The sequence below is a fragment of the Mandrillus leucophaeus genome, unplaced genomic scaffold (genome assembly GCF_000951045.1).
Source record: "Mandrillus leucophaeus isolate KB7577 unplaced genomic scaffold, Mleu.le_1.0 Scaffold902, whole genome shotgun sequence".
NCBI lineage: Eukaryota > Metazoa > Chordata > Mammalia > Primates > Cercopithecidae > Mandrillus > Mandrillus leucophaeus.
The window spans coordinates 529,957-551,753 of record NW_012109831.1 but is presented as its reverse complement, the minus strand read 5'-3'; the positions used below and the strand labels follow the sequence as shown (position 1 = coordinate 551,753).

The window sequence follows — 21,797 nt, the reverse complement described above, 5'->3', positions numbered from 1 at the left end:
GCTGGAGTGCAGTGGCGCGATCTCAGCTCACTGCAAGCTCCGCCTCCCGGGTTCACGCCATTCTCCTGCCTCAGCCTCCCGAGTAGCTAGGACTACAGGCGCCCGCCGCTACGCCTGGCTAATTTTTGTATTTTTAGTAGAGAGGGCGTTTCACTGTGTTAGCCAGGATGGTGTGGATCTCCTGACCTCGTGATCCACCCGCCTTGGCCTCCCAAAGTGCTGGGATTACAGGCATGAGCCACCACACCCGGCCTGTCTTCTACTTTTAAACTTAAGTTCCTCATAAAGCAACGTTTTTTGACCTATTCCTCCCTGACTCATTCTTCACCCTGACTCATTCTGATTTCCTGCTCTGCCATAACCATTTTTCCCGCCAAACCACTCACCCTGTCACTCTCTTTAAATTAGCCAGTCGGAATTAGTTTAGCCTATAGGTCTAACCCTAGCCAACAGGGAAAGGACACAGCAGCAGCAGTCACGTGGGTCAGGCATAAGAACCCCCCTTCCATGCCCTTGTCCAGGTGTGTGCTCACCATTGCTCCATCTGAGAGGGCACACCCTTCTATAGAAGTAAATTGCCTTGCTGAGAAGAAAAATAAAGAAAATGTTATATTCTAGTGCTATTTCTCTTGTGGCACTGAAACTTTATTTATAACAATTTGGGGGCTTGCCGGTGATTACATTCCCCTCTGGGGGCGGTCTCTGGTTCTCTCTCATGTGGAGGCATGCCCCACCCTCTTGTGACGGCCTCAGGGGTGAGAAATCAGGACTCACTCAGTGAGCTCTCAGCAACTCGGAAACAAACCAGCAGGCAACCTAGGGTAAAGGATCCTCACACACTGCCACGATGACTCTGCGCAGACCAAGGAAGGAGAAGCCGCAGGAGCTGGTAAAGTACTTCCTTGGTGGTCAAATTCTGGAAGGCTAAATGTGTGTGTGCGTGAATGATCACAAACAACCCTACTTGCAGTGTTGTCCATGTGGATGGTGACAAGTCCTACTGCTGGATGGAGTGAGTGGGTCCTCTCCACTGTTCTGTAGCTACCTCATATGGCTTAGGAAGGATCCTGCCATGGGATTTACACCAGAATGTCACTGCTAAGAGGGGCCTAATTCTCCCTTGGGGGAGCAGCCAGAGAGTACAACATGAGTGGGAAGTATGCAAGGGACCTTCAGAGGGGGGAAGGGATAGTAGTAGTAAGAGAGAGATAGAAGTAGTTGACCTCTTTTGGTCAACCTTCCAGGGCAGCAAGACAATACACCCCCTGGTTTGAGGGGTTGAGCCTTCCAGGGCAGCAAGGCAAGACACCCTCTGATATGAGGGGTTCAGCCTTCTGGGGCAGGTGAGGCAAGACACCCCTGGTTTGAGGGGTTGAGCCTTCCACAAATTTCAGGGGGTTAAACCTCACACAAACCTCCAGTAGTAAGAAAAATATTCAGAACTCTCCTTTCCTTTCTTCTCAGGGGAAGAAAAAGTAGCTCCACTCCTGATGGTCCCTTCCCTAGGGGAAGGGGAAGGAGAGGGGAGAACAACAGCATAAGCAGCTGGCAGAGGCAGGGAAAGACCAGCAGAGGGGAAAGAGAAACTGGGAGAGGAGGTTGAAGAGAAAGAGAGAGTCAAAGAGAGAGATAGAGAGGCAGAGAGAGAGAGACAGAGGGAGTAAGAGAGAGAAAGAGAGAGACAGAGAGTCAGAGAGAGAGAGAGAGAGAAGTAGTAAAGAGAAAACAGTGTACCCTATTCCTTTAAAAGCCAGGGTAAATTTAAGACATATAATTGATAATTGAAGGTCTTCTCCATGACCCTATAACACTCCAATACCACCTTGTTGTCAGTGTAAACAAGGGTGTAGCCCCAAAGAACTGAGGCCACTGACAACCTATAACCTCCCTAATCAAAACTCCTTAACCCAGTAACCCGCAGATGGCCCAAATGCATTCAATCTGTAGCAGCAACTGCTTTGCTAACAGAAGAAAGTAGAAAAATAACTTTCAGAGGAAACCTCACTGTGTGAGCACACCTCATCAGGTCAGAACTATCCTAAGTCAAAAGGAAAAAAAAAAAAGGTAGCTTACTGACTCTAGAACCTTCAAGTATGAGGCTATTCTGTTAGAAAAAAATGATTTAACATTAACCACTGAAAATTCTCTTAACCCAGCAGGTTTCCTAACAGGGGATCTAAATCTTAATTAATTACCATGCAAAGGTCCGACCAGACCTAAGAGGAACTCCCTTCAGGACAGGACGATAGATGGTTCCTCCCGGGTAATTGAGGGGAAAAGACACAATGGGTATTCAGTACTCCTGACCTGAAGTAAATTGCCTTGCTGAGAAGAAAAAAAAAGAAAATTTTGTATGCGAGTGCTATTTATTTTGTGGCACCAGAACTTTATTTATAACACCAGCCAACAAGACTGGGAGCAGCGACAGATTGGGTTCACGGACCTCTTTAACCTCCAGAAACCCTGTAGCAGCATCTTTCCTGGAGACCCAGGAGGCTGGTCATGCACCACAGGGCGCCCGCCTCTCCCCAGCACAGGGCTTCTGGTGTGCCAACCCAGGACAGACACAGGAAGAGTCTCTGGGGTATCCACCCCCTGCCCCTCCTTTTTCCCAAACCCGGGACCCCGGGTCTCTCACCCAGGCTGTTCGTCACAGCCCAATCCACCCATTATTTGTCCTTTGGCTCAGCCACTTCCTGCAGACTGGCCTCCCCAGGGTCACCCTGTCCCAGTCCTGGGCACTTCTGGATTTTACCTCCAAGAAGCAAAAGTCCTGGGCACTTCTGGATTTTACATCCAAGAAGCAGAAGGAATGCCAGACCAGGGGGGAGTCTGGGTACCTGGCCCCCTTCAAAGGGGAATGAATTACATGGACACAGACACACACACACAGCCTCCCTACTGCTGTCCTGGCCTCTCTCACAGAACTTTACATGCTTTATCTCAGTTGTTCTCCCAAAAACTTTACGAGAAAAGCATTTTTGGCTGAGCACGGTGGCTCACACGTGTAATTCTAGTACTTTTGGGGCCAAGACAGGCGGATCACCTGAGGTCAGGAGTTCAAGACCAGCCTGACCAACATGGTGAAACCCTGTCTCTACAAAAAATACAAAAATTAGCTGGGCGTGGTGGCTTGTGCCTGTAATCCCAGCTACTTGGGAGGCTGAGGCAGGAGAATCGCTTAAACCTGGGAGGGGGAGGTTGCAGAGAGCTGAGATCACACCAGTACACTCCAGCCTGGGCAACAGAGTGAGACTGTGTCTCAAAAAAAAAGCATTTTTATGCTCATATTACTGATGAGGTAACTGAAGACAAATGGCATTAAATAACTTGTGTCCCATAGAACAGATATTTATAAATTAAGTATTTAAAAAATAAAAATAAAGTAACTTTTGTGGGTTACACAGGTGGCTGAGTGGGTGGGGATTCCACTGGGAAGCCGGAAGCCAGAGCTCTTCCCCATCCATCAGCACCATCATTACTGCCCCTGGAAATGAGTCGTAAAAGTTTAGAATATGTGTATCTTTGGGTTGACATGTAGCTTTTTTCATTGCATTGTGGCCCTATTTGTCCTGACTTGTTTACTTAAAGTATGATGGGGCACAGGTAAGTGCTTTGTGCCAGGAAACACTGTCTCCTGAAACATGGAGAGGGGCTGCAGTCCTGGATCCTGGTTGTTTTTACCTCTCTGAATCTGTGCCTTTACTTATCTAAGGGGGCTAGTTATGATACCTGCCTTTCAGGATTGTTAGCAACACTGCCTGGCACTTAGTAGGCCCTCCATAAAGGATTATGAATGCAGTGAAAGGCCCACCTATGGAGAGACTTGGTTGTTACTGGAAGAATCCCAGCCTGAGGGCCTTGAGTCAGGCTCCTGAGTATGTTAAGCAAGGTCCCAAATCCTTGTGTTTCTGTCTTCAGTGAGGATGGAGGGCCTCTGTTCCTACTCAGCACTGATGACCCTTTACAAGTTTCAAGTCCCTAGACCTCAGTTTCCCTAGAAAAAGAGAGCTGACAGGTGCTGATGATAGAAACAGCAATCTGAAGTGGTTCTTATGAGGTCACCTCACCCCATTTCCTGAGTAAAAGAATGGGATTCTAGCCCTCAATTCACCCTTCATTTGTTGGGTGACTTTGGGTAACTCAGTTCTTCCTTTTGCAAAACGAGAAGCATTTTTCCAGACCCTCTCTCCTTCCCAAAGGGAAAATAATATATAGCCCTAGAGAAACACTGGCCATTCCTGAGGCTTAATTACCAAGTTTGTAACGTGTTGTGAGTAGGGCCAAGATTTGCTACTTTCGGGACTCCAGTTACAAAGCATTCACTCGTGTTTGCTGAAATGATGGCTTCTCTAAGCAGAAAGCTCCCTGGGGGCATATTAAATATGATTTAATTTACAAAAAGGGTCTAGGGGTTAGGAGTGGGTTTGGAGGCCAGTGCACCAAGTCCTGGACTGATTCTAATGTTCAAGTCACAGTGAGTGGCCACTTTGTTCCTGTGAGAGAGGATCCAGAGACCCTTCTGCCATCCAGTGGTTCAATTCAACCGACATCCACTGACCCCTGCTACTATATGCTGTGCACTAGGGAAACTTCAGCAAACACTAGACTGAAAATCTGGCCTGAGTGGGAAGAAAAAAGATGTGCATAGACCAAGACAGGCTTTGGTGGAAATGCAGAGATCATGCTGCATAACCCAGAGGGCCTTGGATTCTGGGCCCTTGGACTGTGTTGGGGACAGTCTTTGGGAGAAGCAAGATGGCATATGGTTTAGAGCAAGTGTTTTAGAGCTTGGCTCTAGAGTAGGGCTGGCTAGTAACCCATCCTTGTTGTGTGACTCTCTGTGTCCCCATTTCCTTACCTGTCAAATAATGGTAATAATAGTACCCCCCCCACACAGCAAATGCTCTAGTACTATTATAAAAATCAAATGAGTTAATACATGTAACACAGCCAGAACAGGGCCTAGCATATGCGTAGTAAAAAATCTATGCATGTTAATCATTATTATTATTGTTGTTGTTATTACTTATTAGAAAAATAGAGGCCTACAGAGAAGGGTTTTATGGCTTGAGAATCGCAAGCTCAGGAACCAGACTGCCTGAGTTCAAATCCTAACTCTGCCACTTACGGTGTAACCTGGAGTAAGCCACTTTAACCTCTTGTGCCTCAGTTTCCTTATCTGTAAAATGGGGATAACACTGGTGACAATCTCACAGAATTGCTGTGAACACTAAGCAAGTTAATCCAAGCAAAGAGCTTGGAACAGCACCTCATCCACTGTAAGTGTTCAGTAAATACTAGCTCACTTTATTTTAAGCAGAGATGTATGCAATCCAACCAGTATTTTGGGAAGGCAGTATGGAGGAGGGTTGGGAGAGGCAAGCTGGAAGCTGAGGTCATGGACTAGAAGAGCAGGTGGATTCAAAGATCCAATGGGCGTGGGTTTCCAGGGTTCCACCTGTGTTTTCCAGAAGGTAACACCACTTCATTTTGTGAGCCATAACCTGCCGTCAGATCATTCATGGAAGAGTTACTGCTGCCCACAGCCCCTCTAGCAGACCCTGGTAAGTTTCCCTGCCAGCATCGGCAGTCACCTGGTGACGGTAAGTTATTCTTATATGTCTTCAGCTGTTGAGTGGGAAGACAGGTAATACCTTCCCTGGCGCCCTCTGAGGTGGGGGCAGGGCTGTCCAAGGGAGAGAAGAAGGGAAGGGAACTTCTCAGATTCCAGAGGGTGTGAAGTCTGTCTTTGTTCCAGGGGTAAGAGCAGCAAATGCTCTGCTTCTCCATTTCCTTTCTCTTCTGTGAGCCTTTCCCAGGGGCCTACTAAAGGGGAGGATGCAGTCCTGCTCTAAGGAACTGCTATGATTTGAGTGTATGTGTCCCTCAAAATTCCTACTGAAACCTGATCACCAAGGTAATGGTATTAGAAGGTGGAGCTTTTTGGGGAGGTGATTAGGTCAAACGGGCCCTGGCCTCATGAATAGGATTAAAGACCTTATAAAAGAGGTATGAGGTAGCTGTTCACAGCCCCTTTCCCCTTCTGTTCTGCCATGGGACAACTCAGTCATAAGGCACCATCTATAAAGCAACGAGCAAGCTGTCCCCAGACACCAAATCTGCCAGTGCCTTGACCTTAGACCTCCCAGCCTCTAGAACTGTAAGAAATAAATGTTCTACTCTTTATAAATTACCCATTCTCAAGTTGTTTTTGTTTGTTTATGTTTGTTTGTTTTTTGCTTATTTTTGAGACAAAGTCTCACTCAGTTGCCCAGGCTGGAGTGCAGTGATGCGATCTCAGCTCACTGCAACCTCTGCCTCCCAAGTTCAAGCAATTCTCCTGCCTCAGCCTCCCGAGTAGCTGGTACTATGGGCGCACGCCACCACACCCAGCTAATTTCCGTATTTTTAGTAGAGACGGGGTTTCACCACGTTGACCAGGATGGTTTAGATCTCTTGACCTCGTGATCCACCCACCTCGGCCTCCAAAAGTGCTGGGATTACAGGTGTGAGCCACTGCACCTGGCCCTTCTCAAGTATTTTGATATTGCTGCATGACTGGACTAAGGCAGAAACTCACAGCCCCACATAGGAGAGAGGATTCCACACTCAGAAGCACTGCCTGGGGTGCTGACAATTTACAAAGCACTGTCAGGACTTTGAATGCAGATATCTGGGCCCCCTACCAACCCCTACATCCTCCTCTGAGTTTGGGGAGAGTTTGTCTCCTGTGCTAAGTTGATAACATAAATGACCCCAATAATCCAGGACCCCTTGTATCTGTGCTTTCTGCAAAGTGATTTTAAACTCCTCTCCCCAGGAGTAGAGTCTATTTCCCTACCCATGCAAATCTTTGTGATTTACTTTAACTAATGGAAAGTAGTGGAAGGAATTTTGTGCTACTTCTTAGCCCAGGCTGTAAGAGAACTGTTTTGTCTCTCTCTCCTGGAACCCTGCCACTGCCATGAGAAAAAGCCCAAACTAGCCTGCTGGAGGACTAGAAATCATGTGGAGAAAAGCCAAAGCCTGCTTAGCCCATTTGCCCTTGGTCAGGCCGTTACACAGTGAGACAGCCAAGATGAGCAGAGCCACCTGACTGCAGATACATGAGTGAGTCTTGCCAAGCCAACTTAGGTCAGCAGAAACACCCGCCAAACCATAGACTCAGAGAATAATAAATGGTTGTTTAAACCACCACTTTGAGGATTGGTTCATTACAAAGCAATAGTTAACTGATACACCTCCTGATCCTCATTGCCCAGATAAGTAACCAAGGCCTTACAGACAACCAGTCACTTGCTCAGTGCTACACAGTCAGTGGAGGGCCCAACTGTGAATCAAACCTGGATCTTCAAGACTCAAAATCCCTTGGCCAGGCGCAGTGGTTCATGCCTGTAATCCCAACATTTTGGGAGGTCAAGGCGGGAGGATCACTTGAGGTCTGGAGTTCAAGACCAGCCTGTTCAACATGATGAAACCCCGTCTCTACTAAAAATGCAAAAATTAGCTGGGTATGGTGACACACACCTATAGTCCCAGCTACTCAGGAGGTTGAGGCAGGAGGATCCCTTGAACCAGGGAGGCAGAGGTTGTGGTGAGCCAAGATTGCACCACTGAATTCCGGCCTGAACAGAGAGAAACTCCATCTCAAAAAAAAAAAAAAAAAAAATCTTTGCTATGGCCAGGCATGGTGGCTCACACCTGTAATCCTAGCACTTTGGGAGGTCGAGGCAGGAGGATCCACTGAGCCCAGGAGTTTGAGACCAGTCTGGGCAACATAGGGAGACCCTGTCTCTATTTTTAAAAATAAAAATTTTTTTTAAAAACCCTGCTGCCTTGGTAACAAGGACACCTACGACTAGACTGTGGAATCATTATTAAAGGTTCCCAATCATTAACTTGGAAACCCACCAGCCATACCTCACCTTCAATCTGTTTTCCTTAACCTGTTTTCACCCATGCCTTCTTTGGATACACATGAAATACATGCTGTCTCCCTCCTATAATGTATTTCAAACTGTGTGGTTAGTTTCTTTACCATTCAGTACCTGAATTTCCTCATCTATAAAATGGGGATGTTGTACTACCCCATTGGTTGCCATGGGAATTAAATGACTTAATGTTAGGGAAGTGCTTAGAACAGTGCCTGACATGTAGCAAGGACTATATCATTAAATAAAATAAAAATGTGACTAAAACTGATTCACAGCAATGGCAATTTTATTAGGAAAACATTTTTATTTGGATCATGAGAGCGACATATATTTTTCACTTTGATCTGGTGACATCAGTCTGAGTGTTGAGTCAGCTTATCTGCCATAAGCTCTTCTATCCAAGTTGGTGTGGGAGAAAACATCTCATGGGTGGCAAACCAGTTTTTGAAAACCAGACGTGCAGAAAAGCACATCTCTCATCTTGAGAAGCAATCTTAGGTCATTATCACACATTTATGTCATATTTCACAGAGAATATATTCTTGGTAGGTTGTATGCAAATCAAATCCTAAGGTAAGTCTATTATTATTTAAAGAGCTCTAGTTGGGTGCAGTGGCTCACACCTGTAATCTCAATACTTTGGGAGGCCAAGGCGGGTGGATCACTTCAGGTCAGGAGTTTGAGACCAGCCTGGCCAACATGGTGAAACCCATCTCATCTAAAAATACAAAAATTAGCCGGGCATGGTTTCACGTGCCTGTAATCCCAGCTACTCAGGAGGCTGAGGCACAAGAATTTCTTGAACCCGGGAAGTGGAGGTTGCAGTGAGCTGAGATTACGCCACTGCACCCCAGCCTGGGCGACAAGAGTGAAACTCTATCTCAAAAAAAAGAAGATTATAGTTGATTTTTTTTCTTTTTCGATTTTTGCCTTGCAGCTATTTCATCGTTGCGTCTTGGTTTACTTGACCTTCCTGTCTCAGCAGAAGTATGCTTTTCTCTGGGAAGACTTCCCAGAATTCCCTTATCTGGATCAGGGCCACTTCTCTATGCTCTCAAAGCTGCCTGTGTTCCCTGGTGCAAGGATTTATCATACAGTATTGAATTATCTGTTCCTGTGTCTGTCTGGACTCTCCTCAGAGCAAGCACTGGGTCCTACACCACCTTATTCCTCGCACCATGAACATGCAGTGAACACTGCATGCCGGGCGTGGTGGCGAGCGCCTGTAGTCCCAGCTTCTTGGGAGGCTGAGGCAGGAGAATGGTGTGAACCCGGGAACCAGAACTTGCAGTGAGCCGAGATTGCACCACAGCACTTCAGCCTGGGTGACAGAGCAAGACTCTGTCTCAAAAAAAAAAAAAAAAAAAAAAAAATTAGCCAGGCATGGTGGCAGGCGACTGTAATCCCAGCTACTTGAAATGCTGAGGCAGGATAATTGCTTGAACCTGGGAGGCAGTGAGCCAAGATCGGACCACTGCACTCCAGCCTGGGCAACAGAAGAAAATTTTGTCTCAAAAAAACAAAAAAAATCTAGGTGGCAATGTTATGCTGGTGGTTAAGGACAGAGCCTCTCCTACCACTGTGCCACTGACTTGCTATGTGACCCTGGACAAGTCACTTAACTCTAATATGCCTCAGTTTTCTTCTGGTAAAATGGGGACAATAATACTGACCTACCTCAAAGGGCAGTTTTGAGGCATGACTAATGCTTTTTATAAAGCATTTTGGGATCCTTCAGCACAGGAATTCTCAAGACCTGAGTATTTTTTATAATAACAATGTCCACCATGAAGTTGATCTGTCTATGTGTCCCAGATGCTATCATTAGTCTACACGGTTCTCCAAGAGACTGAATGAATCCATTGGAGAAGTGGTGGATGACTGGCCAGAAAAAATTTGAGAATGCTTAAACTCATTCCCATGGAAACATACATAGGATAACTTTTCTTCGATTAGGTGGGATTTCTCCCTTTTTACGTGGCATAGTAGTTATTTGTGACTTAAGAATAATTTTGGAATAATTTCTATTAATATCAACTCTGAAGCTAGTTATACTGAGATTGTGTTTGTTCATAACAAAAGTGAAATGAATCTAAAAAAAAAAAGACACCACCTCTGTGCACATTTCATTGGCTAAAGCAAGTCACGTGACTATGCCTACCTGCAGAGGGAGTGGGGAAGGCAAGCCTACCACGTGTCCACGAGAAGAAGTAACTAGGTATTTGTGAGAAGTTCTAAGGCATACCATACCCACAAATTGACTTCATGACCGCTAATGAATCATGGTTGTGAGCCATAATTCAGAAAACACTCATTGAAAGGTTTCGTATGCTAACCTACAATCTGGCTCACTACAACTTCCTTCTACTGGTCCCAGCTCTGCCCCTGAGGATACTCAAAACACATCTGCTTCCCCTGCCTCAGAACAGTCCTAGTTGGAGACAGCATCTCTCTTCCTTAAGTCTGTCTTTCTCCTGGTGAAATACTCCCAATTCCCCCAGTTCTCCCCAGAACGAGACTTTCAGTTTTCTCTCCTTCCTGGTCACCCTCTTCAGCCAGTACACCTCCTAAAGTGTCACCTCAAAATATGGTCTAAACGGGTTGGAGCTCAAGAGTTCCCATTTACTCAGAGAGATAAGGTTGAGTAAGCTTAAGGACAGGACCGACTTTCAGAAGCAATTTCTGTACAGCCAGCTATTTAACTTCCTCATTCAGTAAATTCTGATAATCATATTCCCACTGGGGGGCCCATGAAATCTGATCAGATCGTTTTCCAGCTTAAAACTCCCACAATGGCTTCCAGTGACTCAGGACAGAATACCTATTCCTTCAAGTGGCCCAGAAGGCCCTGTTGTAGGTTGGCTTCCGCCTGCTTCTCCAGCCTTGTGTTTCGCAACCATTCCTCTCTCCCTACACTGCAGGATACTAGACCTCTTTCAGAATCTAGAATATCCTCTTTCCCGACTTCACATTCACACGAACTGTTCCCTCTGCTAGAGCACTCCCAACATCCTCCTCTGCCTCACTGATTTAACTCCTCTTTATCTTCAGCTCTGTTTAAACATCTCTTCCTCCAGGCAAGGATAGGTCCCTCAGGTATATGCACATTACACTTCTCTCAGTACTTGGCTCACTCATAATTTACTTACAACTAATTGTAATTGCTTATAATTTACTTGTAATTACTTGTCTATCTTGCCCACTAGATTGCACATCCCATGAGAACAAGGACTTTTTTCTGCTGTGTTCACCACTCACTCTAGTATCTACAATTAAGCTTAGCACATAGGAGGTACTCAAATGTATATTAACTACCAAATAGGTACTAAGCATGTTGGTACTTGGGGGTTAGGGATACAAAAATAAAATACCAGCTTACTGTCCCTAACAATTCCTAGTTTGGGGATGGGTAAAGAAGAAAAAGTGGCCATGGAAAGTGCTATATTCATTGTATTATAGAGAGGGTTGGGGAGCACAGAAGAGGATCAACCCAGCGTTAGAAGGATTAGAGAAAGCTTCCAGAGGGGTGGAAATCTGAGCTAGCAAGAAAGCACAAGGGAAAAGGCATTTAGGTAGAGGAGACAATTTGTCCTGACACAGAAGCATTGGCTTATGTTATGCATGGATAGACAAAGAATTTGTATGAAAGGGGAGGAGCAGGGCATGACAGAGACACAGATGAAACAGCATCAACAACTAGGGATCAGGGCAAGAGTCTGGACTTGATCCTGTTGGCAATGCAGAGAGAACAAAGGATCTTTCTGTAAAAACGGGTTCTCGCTATGTTGCTCAGGCTGGTCTCAAACTTCTGGCCTCAAGCGACCCTGGTGGCCTCGGCCTCCAAAAGTGCTGGGATTACAGGCATAAGCCACCATGCCCAGCCTAAAGAACAAAGAATTATAAGCACATGAATGACACTCAGATTTGTGTTACTTATTAACACAAATGACATATGTTAAAATTTTATTTAAATTTACTTAACCATTTCCAAAACTTACTGGCTTAAAACAACCACTACTTTATTTGTTCACAATTCTGGAGGTCAGCAATTTAGGCTGGTCTTGGCTGGGGTCACTCATGATGTTTGGGTCACCTAACTGTTTAACTGAGCTTGGGAGGTCTAAGACAGCTTCCAGCACGTGTCTCCAGCAGGTTGGTCCAGGCTTCTTCACAGAGCAGCAGAAGAGCTCCAAAATGAGCATGGAAGTTGCAAGGTTTCTTGAGGCCTACACGCAGAAGTTGCACAGCATCCCTTCCACCAGACTTTATTGGTCAAAACAAATCATAAGACTGGCCCAGATTCAAGAGGTGGGGAAACAGACTCCATCTCTTACTGATAGAAGTAGCAAAGTCACATTGTACTGGGACAGAATGGGAGGATTATTGTGATCAACAATCACACAATAGATAAGGGGTGGCATGAGAGGATGGGGAAGAATGGAAAAATTTAGGGCTGATTAGAGTAATAGAAATGAGTTTTGAGGCTACTGCCATTGATCAGTGAGAAATGATAAGGCCCTACCTAAGGCAGGAAAGCCAGGAAGGGGAGAAATATAAGCAACATTTCAAGAAAGAAATTTCAGATTGCGGCTGGGCGCAGTGGCTCATGCCTGTAATCCTAGCACTTTGGGAGGCCAAGGCAGGCAGATCACTTGAGCTCAAGAATTCAAGACTAGCCTGGGCAACATGGCGAAACCCCATCTCTACTAAAAATACAAAACTTAGCCAGGCGCGGTGGCACGTGCCTGTAGTCCCAGCTACGCAGGAGGCTGAGGCAGGAGGATCACTTGAGCCTGGGAGGCGGAGGTTGCAGTGAGCCAAGATCATGCCATGGCACTCCACCCTGGTGAGAGCCAGACCCTGTCTTAAAAAAAAGGAAAAAGAAATTTCAGACTGTAATTTTTTGAGTTACTTAAGCAATCTAAGCTTGTTTCCTTCTCTATAAAATGGGACTAAAAAGAGTGTATCAGCTGACTCTGGATTTGCTGCCTATAAGTTAGCCTTACTCTGCAAGGAGCAGTATTGTTCAATAAAAGATTGCTGTCTAACACCACTAGCTTGCCCTTGAATTCTTTCCTGGCTTTCTCCCAGGCTAAGCCCCAGTTTTGAGGCTTGCCTGCCCTGCAATAAAAACACACCATAAAAATAGTGCAAAGAAAAGCCACAAAATGGATGAAAATGTTCAAATTAACAAATAACTCTTTCAAAGTTTTATAATAAATAGGCAACAACAAAAAAGAGCATATCCTAGGGTTTCTGTGAAAGTAGGAAACAATGATGTAAATAAAACAATGCTTTTTTCACATGGGCCTAGCTCAGGTACATTCGATATACAGTAGTGATTACTGTCACAGCGTCAAGGATGGCTGCAGTTTCTGGCATGGGCAGCAGGGCAAAGGGTGGTGTTAAGTTTGAAGATGAACAATGCAGATGGGAAGAAGGGCAGATTGGCAGGGGTGAGAGTGGTGATTTGTTACTGGGGGTCTCTGCTTGACCCCCTTGCCTTCACTAAAGACCCTCAAATTTGAGATCTTCTAATCCAAAGGTTCTTAACTTGGGGTTTACAGATGGGCCTTAGGAAGTACCCAAGCCCCTGAAATCTTATGTAAAATGCTATGGTGTTTTCTATCTTTGTTTTTCTGAGAACGGCCAAAGCTTTTACCAGTCTCTCAAACAGATCTGTGACTCCTAAAACGTGAAAACCATAGCTCCAAGCTATCAATCTATATTGACCCATAGCTGCCCCAATACCTGACCCTCTGCTATGGTTGAACTGTTGCAAGTCACAAGGAAAGAGGAGCTCATGAACAAGACTGAGGCAATACTGCTAAGCTTCCAGGTCTCTCAATGTGATCCCTTCTACATTAAGCCATATTTTGCATTATTATTCTCTGTGGGGCTTGGTTCTCTACCCGCTTCTCTCTCTCTTTTTTTTTTTTTGATTTGTATTTTTAGTAGAGAAGGGGTTTTGCCATGTTGGTCAGCCTGGTCACGAACTCCTGACCTCAGCTGATCCACCTGCCTTGGCCTCCCAAAGTACTGGGATTACAGGCATGAGCCACCATGCCCAGCCAACCCCTTCTCTTTTTTTAGGGATACCTCAGGTGTACAAAATTGAATTAATCATAATCTTTGTTTATAACATACTTTTATCACTTCGTCATGAATATTTTTATACATAACTTTTTATTAACTTAGCTGCTTTTAATAATGCAATAAGCATCAAATATAAAAGCGAGAGCCTTAACAATAATCTAACTTTATGTTCCCTCCAGCCCCATCCTATCCCCCTATCTGTAAGAACCATTATACTGAATCCCATAGTGAGAACCATTCTTTCCCCCATAGTGATAACCATTCTTTCCTTCTTACATGGCTTTACTGCATACATGTTCTTTTTACATGTTTTTAAATTCTTAGTTGTATTTAATTTTATAGCACCACTGGTCATTAGAGAAATGCAAATTAGGACCACAATGAGGTATCAAGACACATCCACTAAAATAAAGTTACTTATTATTTATTTTTGAGACAGAGTCTCCCTCTGTTGCCCAGGCTGGAATACAGTGGTGCAATCCCAGCTCACTGCAACCTCTACCTCCTGGGTGCAAGCGATTCTTGTGCCTTAGTCTCTCAAGTAGCTGGAATCACAGGCATGTGCCACCACACCTGGCTAATTTTTGCATTTTTAGTACAGACGGGGTTTCACCATGTTGGCCAGGCTGGGCTTGAACTCCTGACCTTAAGTGATCCACCCACCTCGGCCTCCCAAAGTACTGGGATTACAGACATGAGCCACCCGACCTGGCCCAGTAGAATAAAGTGTAAGGTTGATAATCCTAAGTGTTAGCAAAGATGTGGAGCAACTGGACCTCTCATACATTGCTGATGGCAATGCAAAATGGTAGATCCACTTTGGAAAACAGTATGATGGTACCTTATAAAGTTAAACATACATTTACCATATGACCTAGCAATTCTTCCCCTAAGTATTTACTAGAAGAAAACATGGGCTGGGCACGGTGGTTCATACCTGTAATCCTAGCACTTTGGGAGGCCGAAGCAGGTGGATCATCTGAGGTCAGGAGTTCGAGACCAGCCTGGCCAACATGGCAAAACCCCATTTCTACTAAAAATACAAAAAAATTAGCCAGGCATGGTGGTGGGTGCCTGTAATCCCAGCTACTCAGGAAGCTGCAGCGGAAGAATCACTTGAACCTGGGAGGCAGGGGTTGCAGTGAGCTGACATTGCACCATTGCACTCCAGCCTGGGCAAGAGAGTGAGACTCCATATCAAAAAATAAAAAAAAGAAAAGAAAACATGTACTCACAAAATTATATGCCCAAAAGGTCTTAGCAGCATTATTAATAATAGCCCAAAACTGGAAGCAACTCAAATGTCCATCAACTGGTGAAGAGATACACAAAATGGTGGTATGTCTGCACCATGGAATACAATTCAGCAATAAAAAGGAACAAAACATTAATACTCACAACAAAGTGAATCTCAAAAACATTATACTAAGTCAAAGAAGTCAAACACCAAAGACTACATATTGTATGATTCCATGCATATATGCAAAAATTTTCCCAGACCAAATATTTGAAAGGATTATCCAGGCTTCACAGAGCATAATCACGTAAGATTTTTATTTAAAGGCAAAGGACACAGGGCAGCAAGAGAAAGACTGGGTAGGTAAACATCAGGAATCTCAGAACTTCCCAAATAAAAGCTCCCCATGGCCCTTATGCATATGTGGACTGCACTGCAAAGTGCCTTTGGATTGAATCATCATGATCTATGTGAGGAATCCATCCTGGTTTTGGAAGAGCTCAAATCAGAAGTTCTCAGCAGGGCTTTTATGTTGCTCTGGCCATGTAATTAAGCCAGACATATATAACTGGTTAGACCAGCTGCAAATAATCAATAAAAGGAGTAATCAGTGGAGCTTCAGACTTTATTATTTTTGAAATGGAGTCTCTCTGTAGCCCAGGCTGGAGTGCAATGGCGCTATCTTGGCTCACTGAAACCTCCGCCTCCCAGGTTCAAGCAATTCTCCCTCCCCAGCCTACTGGGTAGCTGAGATTACAAGCACCTGCCATCACGCCTTCTTGTATTTTTGTAGAGATGGGGTTTCACCATGTTGGCCAGGCTAGTCTTGAACTCCTCCTGACCTCAGGTGATCCACCTGCCTCAGCCTTCCAAAGTGTTGGGATTACAGGCATGAGCCACAGCACCTGGCCGAGCTTCAGACTTTAAACAGCACATTATAAACAGCACATTATAAATCCCAATGCCCTTATCTTTTTTTTTTTTTTTTGAGACAGAGTCTCACTCTGTCACCCTGGCTGGAGTGCAAGGGCACAAGACGGAGTCTCACTCTCTTGCCCAGGCTGCTCACTGCAGCCTCAAACTCCTGTGCTCAAGTGATCCTCCTGCCTCAGCCTCCTAAGTAGCTGGGACCACATGCACATGCCAGCACATCCAGCTACCTTTTTTTTTTTTTTTGAGACAGAGTCTTGCTCTGTCGCCCAGGTTGGAGTGCTGTGGCGCAATCTCAGCTCACTGCAAGCTCTGGTTCCCAGGTTCACACTATTCTTCTGCCTCAACCTCCCAAGAAGCTGGGACTACAGGCGCCCACCACCACGCCCGGCTAATTTTTTCTATTTTTTAGTACAGACGGGGTTTCACCATGTTAGCCAGGATGGTCTTGATCTCCTGACCTTGTGATCCACCCGCCTTGGCCTCCCAAAGTGCTGGGATTACAAGTGTGAGCCACTGTGCCCAGCCTACTTTTTTTTTTTTTTGGTAGAGACCAGGTCTCGCTATATTGTCCAAGCTGATCTAGAATTCCTGGGCTCAAGTGATCTTCCCACCTCGGCCTTCCAAAGTGTTGAGATTACAGGCATGAGCCACTGTGCCTAGCCTACTTTCTACATCTTGATGGTGATGGTGACTATACTATTATATACAATTATCAATATTTATTAAACAATATATTTAAAATGTATGAACTATATTGTATGTAAAGAATAACTCCACAGAAAAGAAAAAAACCTTTCATTCAGAAAGGGCATCATGCTACATTTACTCTTCTGGGATTAAACTTTTTTCACTTAATTATTTTATTGCTCAGATTCATCCATATGGTTAAGTATCATTATAGTTCATTTAACAATTGTATAATATTCTATTATGTGAATATTCTAGTTTACTTGTCCACTCTCTTGCTCATGGGCATCTGGGTTATTTCTAGGCTTTTGCTTTTGTGAATAGGGCTGCTATGAATATTCTTGTACATGTCTCCTGGTGTACATGTATGAGTTTCTCTAGGATTTATCCCCAGTATTGGATTAACTGGGTTATAGGGTAGCTGAATGTTCAATTACAGCAGATAAACTGTTTTCCAAAGTAGTTCTCTGCTTTTCTTATCTAGGTCTGTCTGTCCCCAATTAGATCATGACTCTAGAGGCAGGGGACCCTCTCATTTTGAATTACCACTGCTTAGCATTCAATTAGCACCAGGCTGGATATCCAGGAGTCCAAGGGCAGAAGCCCAGGCACCTGAGGCCTTTTAGCCTCAGCAAATACTAAGTACTATACAGAGTGAACAGCATGTAGGGACCATATGCCATGCACGGAGCCTGGTTGGGTCCTACTCAGAGCACTAACCATGCCCTTGAAGCTCCATCTTCTAGCTTCACCTGATTTTGAGTCTCAGAGATCTTCCAGGGTCCTCAATTACAATGCAAATCCCAAAAGAAGGCTTAACCTCAGTTAAAGTCCCTCCTCAACTGACACCTCTAATACCCAAATAAGGATGAGCAGGAAAGGCAGAAGGGACAAAAAGAGTGGCAGGAAGAGGAGGAATAAGGAAAGCAGAAGAGCCAAGAAGCCTTCAGGTATTCTAAAGTTACATACCCTTTTCTGCACAGGACCAGTTTTCCAGAAAAAAAAAAAAAAGTTTAAAAAGAAAATATCTGCAAGTGACCCTGAGCAATTTTTTATATCCCTGCCACTAAAGGTTACTTTCTTTTGGCAAAAGTTACAAAAACAACATATCTAAGTATGCAGTCAGTAAATGATGAAATCTTGTCCTGAACACAGTGTGTGCAGTGAAGCCCTGTGATGCTGAGGGAAGAGTTAGGGATTAGGGGGTGGGCCAAAGAAAAGGTACCAGAGTTCAGCTGCAGACTAGAAACAATGGAAAGTCTGGAATACAACAAAACGAAACATCAGGAGATTCCTAGGTGTTCAGAAAGCAAAAGGAGAGTTACCATTCCAAAGGATGAGGAAGCCCAGTAATCTCCCACAATCCCAACTGCTACATCTCCAAGAGCTACCTAGCTACCTGTCATACACGAGGTCTGGGAATACTTGCTAGAAGAATGAACAAAGAACAAGGCACGCACAAGAGTATGATGGTTTTGTAGCAGAAGCAGCCTCCTAAGCCACATTTGGGCAGCAGTATTGTTGACAGCAGGAATGGTCAGAATTATTCAGCTCAAAGGGCTTTTCCAATGTGAGTAGGTAAGCAGATTATTTTGCATTGGCTTAGTATTTTTAGTTACTTGTTCCTTAAATTAGATCATGGGCCATATGGAAAACCCAGGCGGGCTTAATTGAGCCTACTGGCTGCTCAAGACTGATCAGGTGGAACTCACTTCAAGGATGACAGGGGCTCATTAACTGGCTGGTACAAGTGGAACTAATGGCATGTGCACTGACATGAAGTCCCCAACTGTAGCTCCAGGTCTATAGAGCTTCAACAACTTTATTGGCCAAATGCTTCTTCCTATGTTTACAACTTAGTGTAAGCCTGCTCACTGGCTTCTCCTTCTAAGCCCCTAAGGGGGCAGTGAACTTTGGTACAGGCCTGGATATGGGGCAGGGGGTAATGAGTGAGTTAGAAACCTGCTGATGTTCCACAATTGGACAACAGGACAGAAAATCTTCTACTTCTTACTGCCAAAAACTGCAGAAAGACATGAACAGGATGGAGACAGGACCCAGAGTGCATCTCTGCCACTGGTCCCAGTTTCCAATTTCTGGTGCCTCCAACAGAGTATACCCTTTGTCTTCTTGCTTCAGGGATTGGGTGATGCTATGTCAGCCTATGCATTTTGCAGAAGTACATAGGGCCAAAATTGGCCATGAGGTTTGGTATTACCAGCTCCCCAACCTGGCAGGATGAGAAGAAACAGAATGTGTCCATGAAAAGCCTTCGGAAGTGAGTCAGATCTTCCACCTGCACCTGGATACTGTATTGATTGGCCAGGAGCTCAATGGCACCTTGCACCACATACTCGTTCTGTAAGTGTGAGAGTGAGCAGGTGGAATAGACAACGTGGCCTCCTGGTTTGGTGGCAAGGAGTCCAGCCCTGAAACCAGAAAGAGACAGAAGCAGTGACTAGTGAGCTTCCCAGCAGTAGAAGAGCAACATAAGGAGCTGCAAACATGGATAAGGGAAGGCTACTATGGGATGGGTAGCTGGTTAGACAGCCTCTCAAGTCCCTTCCCCAATGACACTGCCTGAAAAGCCATTCTCAAGGCAGATAGCAACCCAACCTTACTCTATGAGCTCTTCACTAGGAAGTCTCCTTACAAGGACCCCCTGAGCTCTGTTGATGGACCAAATTGCTATGCTGGCTATGGAATGAGTCCTTACCCTAGTAGTTATTTTTCAAACATGTGCTACTCACTGGTACTGAGGATGAAATAGCATGAGTGAATCTGTGCAGCCCACTCTAGTATATATGTCCTACTAGATAGGGTTGTTTTTGTTTTTGTTTTTTGAGACAGAGTCTTGCTCTGTTACCCAGGCTGGAGTGCAGTGGTGCAATCTCAGCTCACTGCAGCCTCCACCTCCTAGGTTCAAGTGATTCTCCTCCCTCAGCCCCCTGAGTAGCTGGGACTACAGGTGTGCATCGCCACACCCAGCTAATTCAGATAGGGTTTCCATGTTCCAGAGATGATCCCATGATTTCTGTCTCCTCTAGGCAGATCTCCAGCCATAAGATGCCTGTGTGGGTTATGGTCTTGGTAAGAGCTTCCAGTCCCCCAGTCTCCCAGGTGACCAGACTCCCAGAGCACTCAGGCACAAAGTCCTGAGTTTAAAAATCTGTCACTCACGCAAGAAGCTGCATTTGCAGCACAGGCAATATCTGTCGCTCCTTCTTCCTTGACCGCTTAAAGATGTTGTTTTCCTCCTCATGAAGGGAGTGGCGGTCTGTGGTACAGGGCACATCCACCAGCACCTACCCAGAGTGTTAAAGGGTAAAGTATTAAAGATCCTTATAGGCTTCTCTTCCTTAGACCAGAGATGTTTTAGGCCCCTGGCCCAAGTTTGTGAAATATTCCCTCTGCCCATCCCTCCTTTGCAGAGTACCTGACAAAGTTCTTCATTTTAACTTGGTAGACAATTGTGAAATAATGACTGGGGAAATAGTATATCTGGGAATATTCATGGCTGGTCAAAAACCCAAAATTAACACATAAACAACTATAATTTTTTTTTTTTTAGAGACAAATATTGCTCTGTTGCCCAGACTGGAGTACAGTGATGTGATCATAGGTCACTGCAGCCTCAAACGCCCTGGGATCAAGCAGTCCTCCCATCTCAGCCTCCTGAGTAGCTGGGGCGACAGATGCAAACCACCACTCCAGACTAATTGACTAATTATATATATATACACACACACATACACACACACACACACACACACACACACACACAATTTTTTTATTTTTTTTGAGATGGAGTCTTCTCTGTCGCCCAGGCTGGAGTGCAGTGGTGCAATCTCGGCTCATTGCAAGCTCCGCCTCCTGGGTTTACGCCATTCTCCTGCCTCAGCCTCCCGAGCAGCTGGGACTACAGGCACCCACCACCATGCCCGGTTAATTTTTTGTAGTTTTAGTAGAGACAGGGTTTCACCATGCTAGCCAGGATGGTCTCAATCTCCTGACCTCATGATCCGACCGCCTCGGCCTCCCAAAGTGCTGGGATTACAGGCATGAGCCACCGCGCCTGGCCTAATTTTTTTTTTTTTTTTTTTTTGAGAGGGAGTCTGGCTCTGTCGCCCGGGCTGGAGTGCAGTGGCCGGATCTCAGATCACTGCAAGCTCTGCCTCCCCGGTTTACGCCATTCTCCTGCCTCAGCCTCCCGAGCAGCTGGGACTACAGGCACCCACCACCATGCCCGGTTAATTTTTTGTAGTTTTAGTAGAGACAGGGTTTCACCATGCTAGCCAGGATGGTCTCGATCTCCTGACCTCGTGATCCGCCCGTCTCGGCCTCCCAAAGTGCTGGGATTACAGGCTTCAGCCACCGCGCCCGGCCACCTGGCCTAATTTTTTTATTTTTGTATTTTTGTAGAGACAGCATTTTGTTATGTTGCCCAGGCTAACTATAATTCTCTCAACAGTACACTTATGATTTGGTCATTTCTGTATTATACTCCAATAGGAAAGTTATTACAGTCTGGACAACATAGTGAGAGTGAGACCCCACCTGTACAAAAAATTTTTTTTAATTAGCCAGGCGTGGCGGTGGCATGCACCTGTAGTCCTGACTACAAAAAATTAGCCAGGTGTGGTGGCATGCACCTATAGTCCCAGCTACTCAAGTGGCTCAAATGGAAGGAATACTTGAGCCCAGGAGGTTGAGGATGTGGTAGGCCGAGATTGTGCCATTGCACTTTAGCCTGGGAGACACAGTAAGACTTTGTCTCAAAAAATAAATAAATAAAATAAAGTTATTAGAAAATTATGACAGGAGGCTGGGCACAGTGGCGCACATCTGTAATCCCAGCACTTTGGGAGGCCGAGCTGGGTGGATCACCTGAGGTCAGGAGTTCGAGA

The 21,797-nt window shown here is 45.2% G+C and overlaps 1 protein-coding gene across 3 annotated transcripts in view; it reads right to left on the bottom strand.

Moving 5' to 3' along the window:
• Nucleotides 1-18,091: 18,091 nt before the first annotated feature.
• Nucleotides 18,092-21,797, bottom strand: part of NSUN4 (NOP2/Sun domain family, member 4) — a 23,392-nt gene continuing 19,686 nt past the window's right edge. For 2 of the 3 annotated variants that reach the window (XM_011969767.1, XM_011969768.1), the window contains 2 exons: nucleotides 20,071-20,195; nucleotides 18,092-19,319 (listed from right to left, as the gene is read on the bottom strand). In XM_011969767.1, coding sequence (XP_011825157.1) covers nucleotides 19,043-19,319; nucleotides 20,071-20,195 — 402 coding nt within the window. In that variant the 3' untranslated portion in view covers nucleotides 18,092-19,042. The remainder of the gene's footprint in view (nucleotides 19,320-20,070; nucleotides 20,196-21,797) is intronic. The other variant, XM_011969766.1, reaches the window with a different exon arrangement.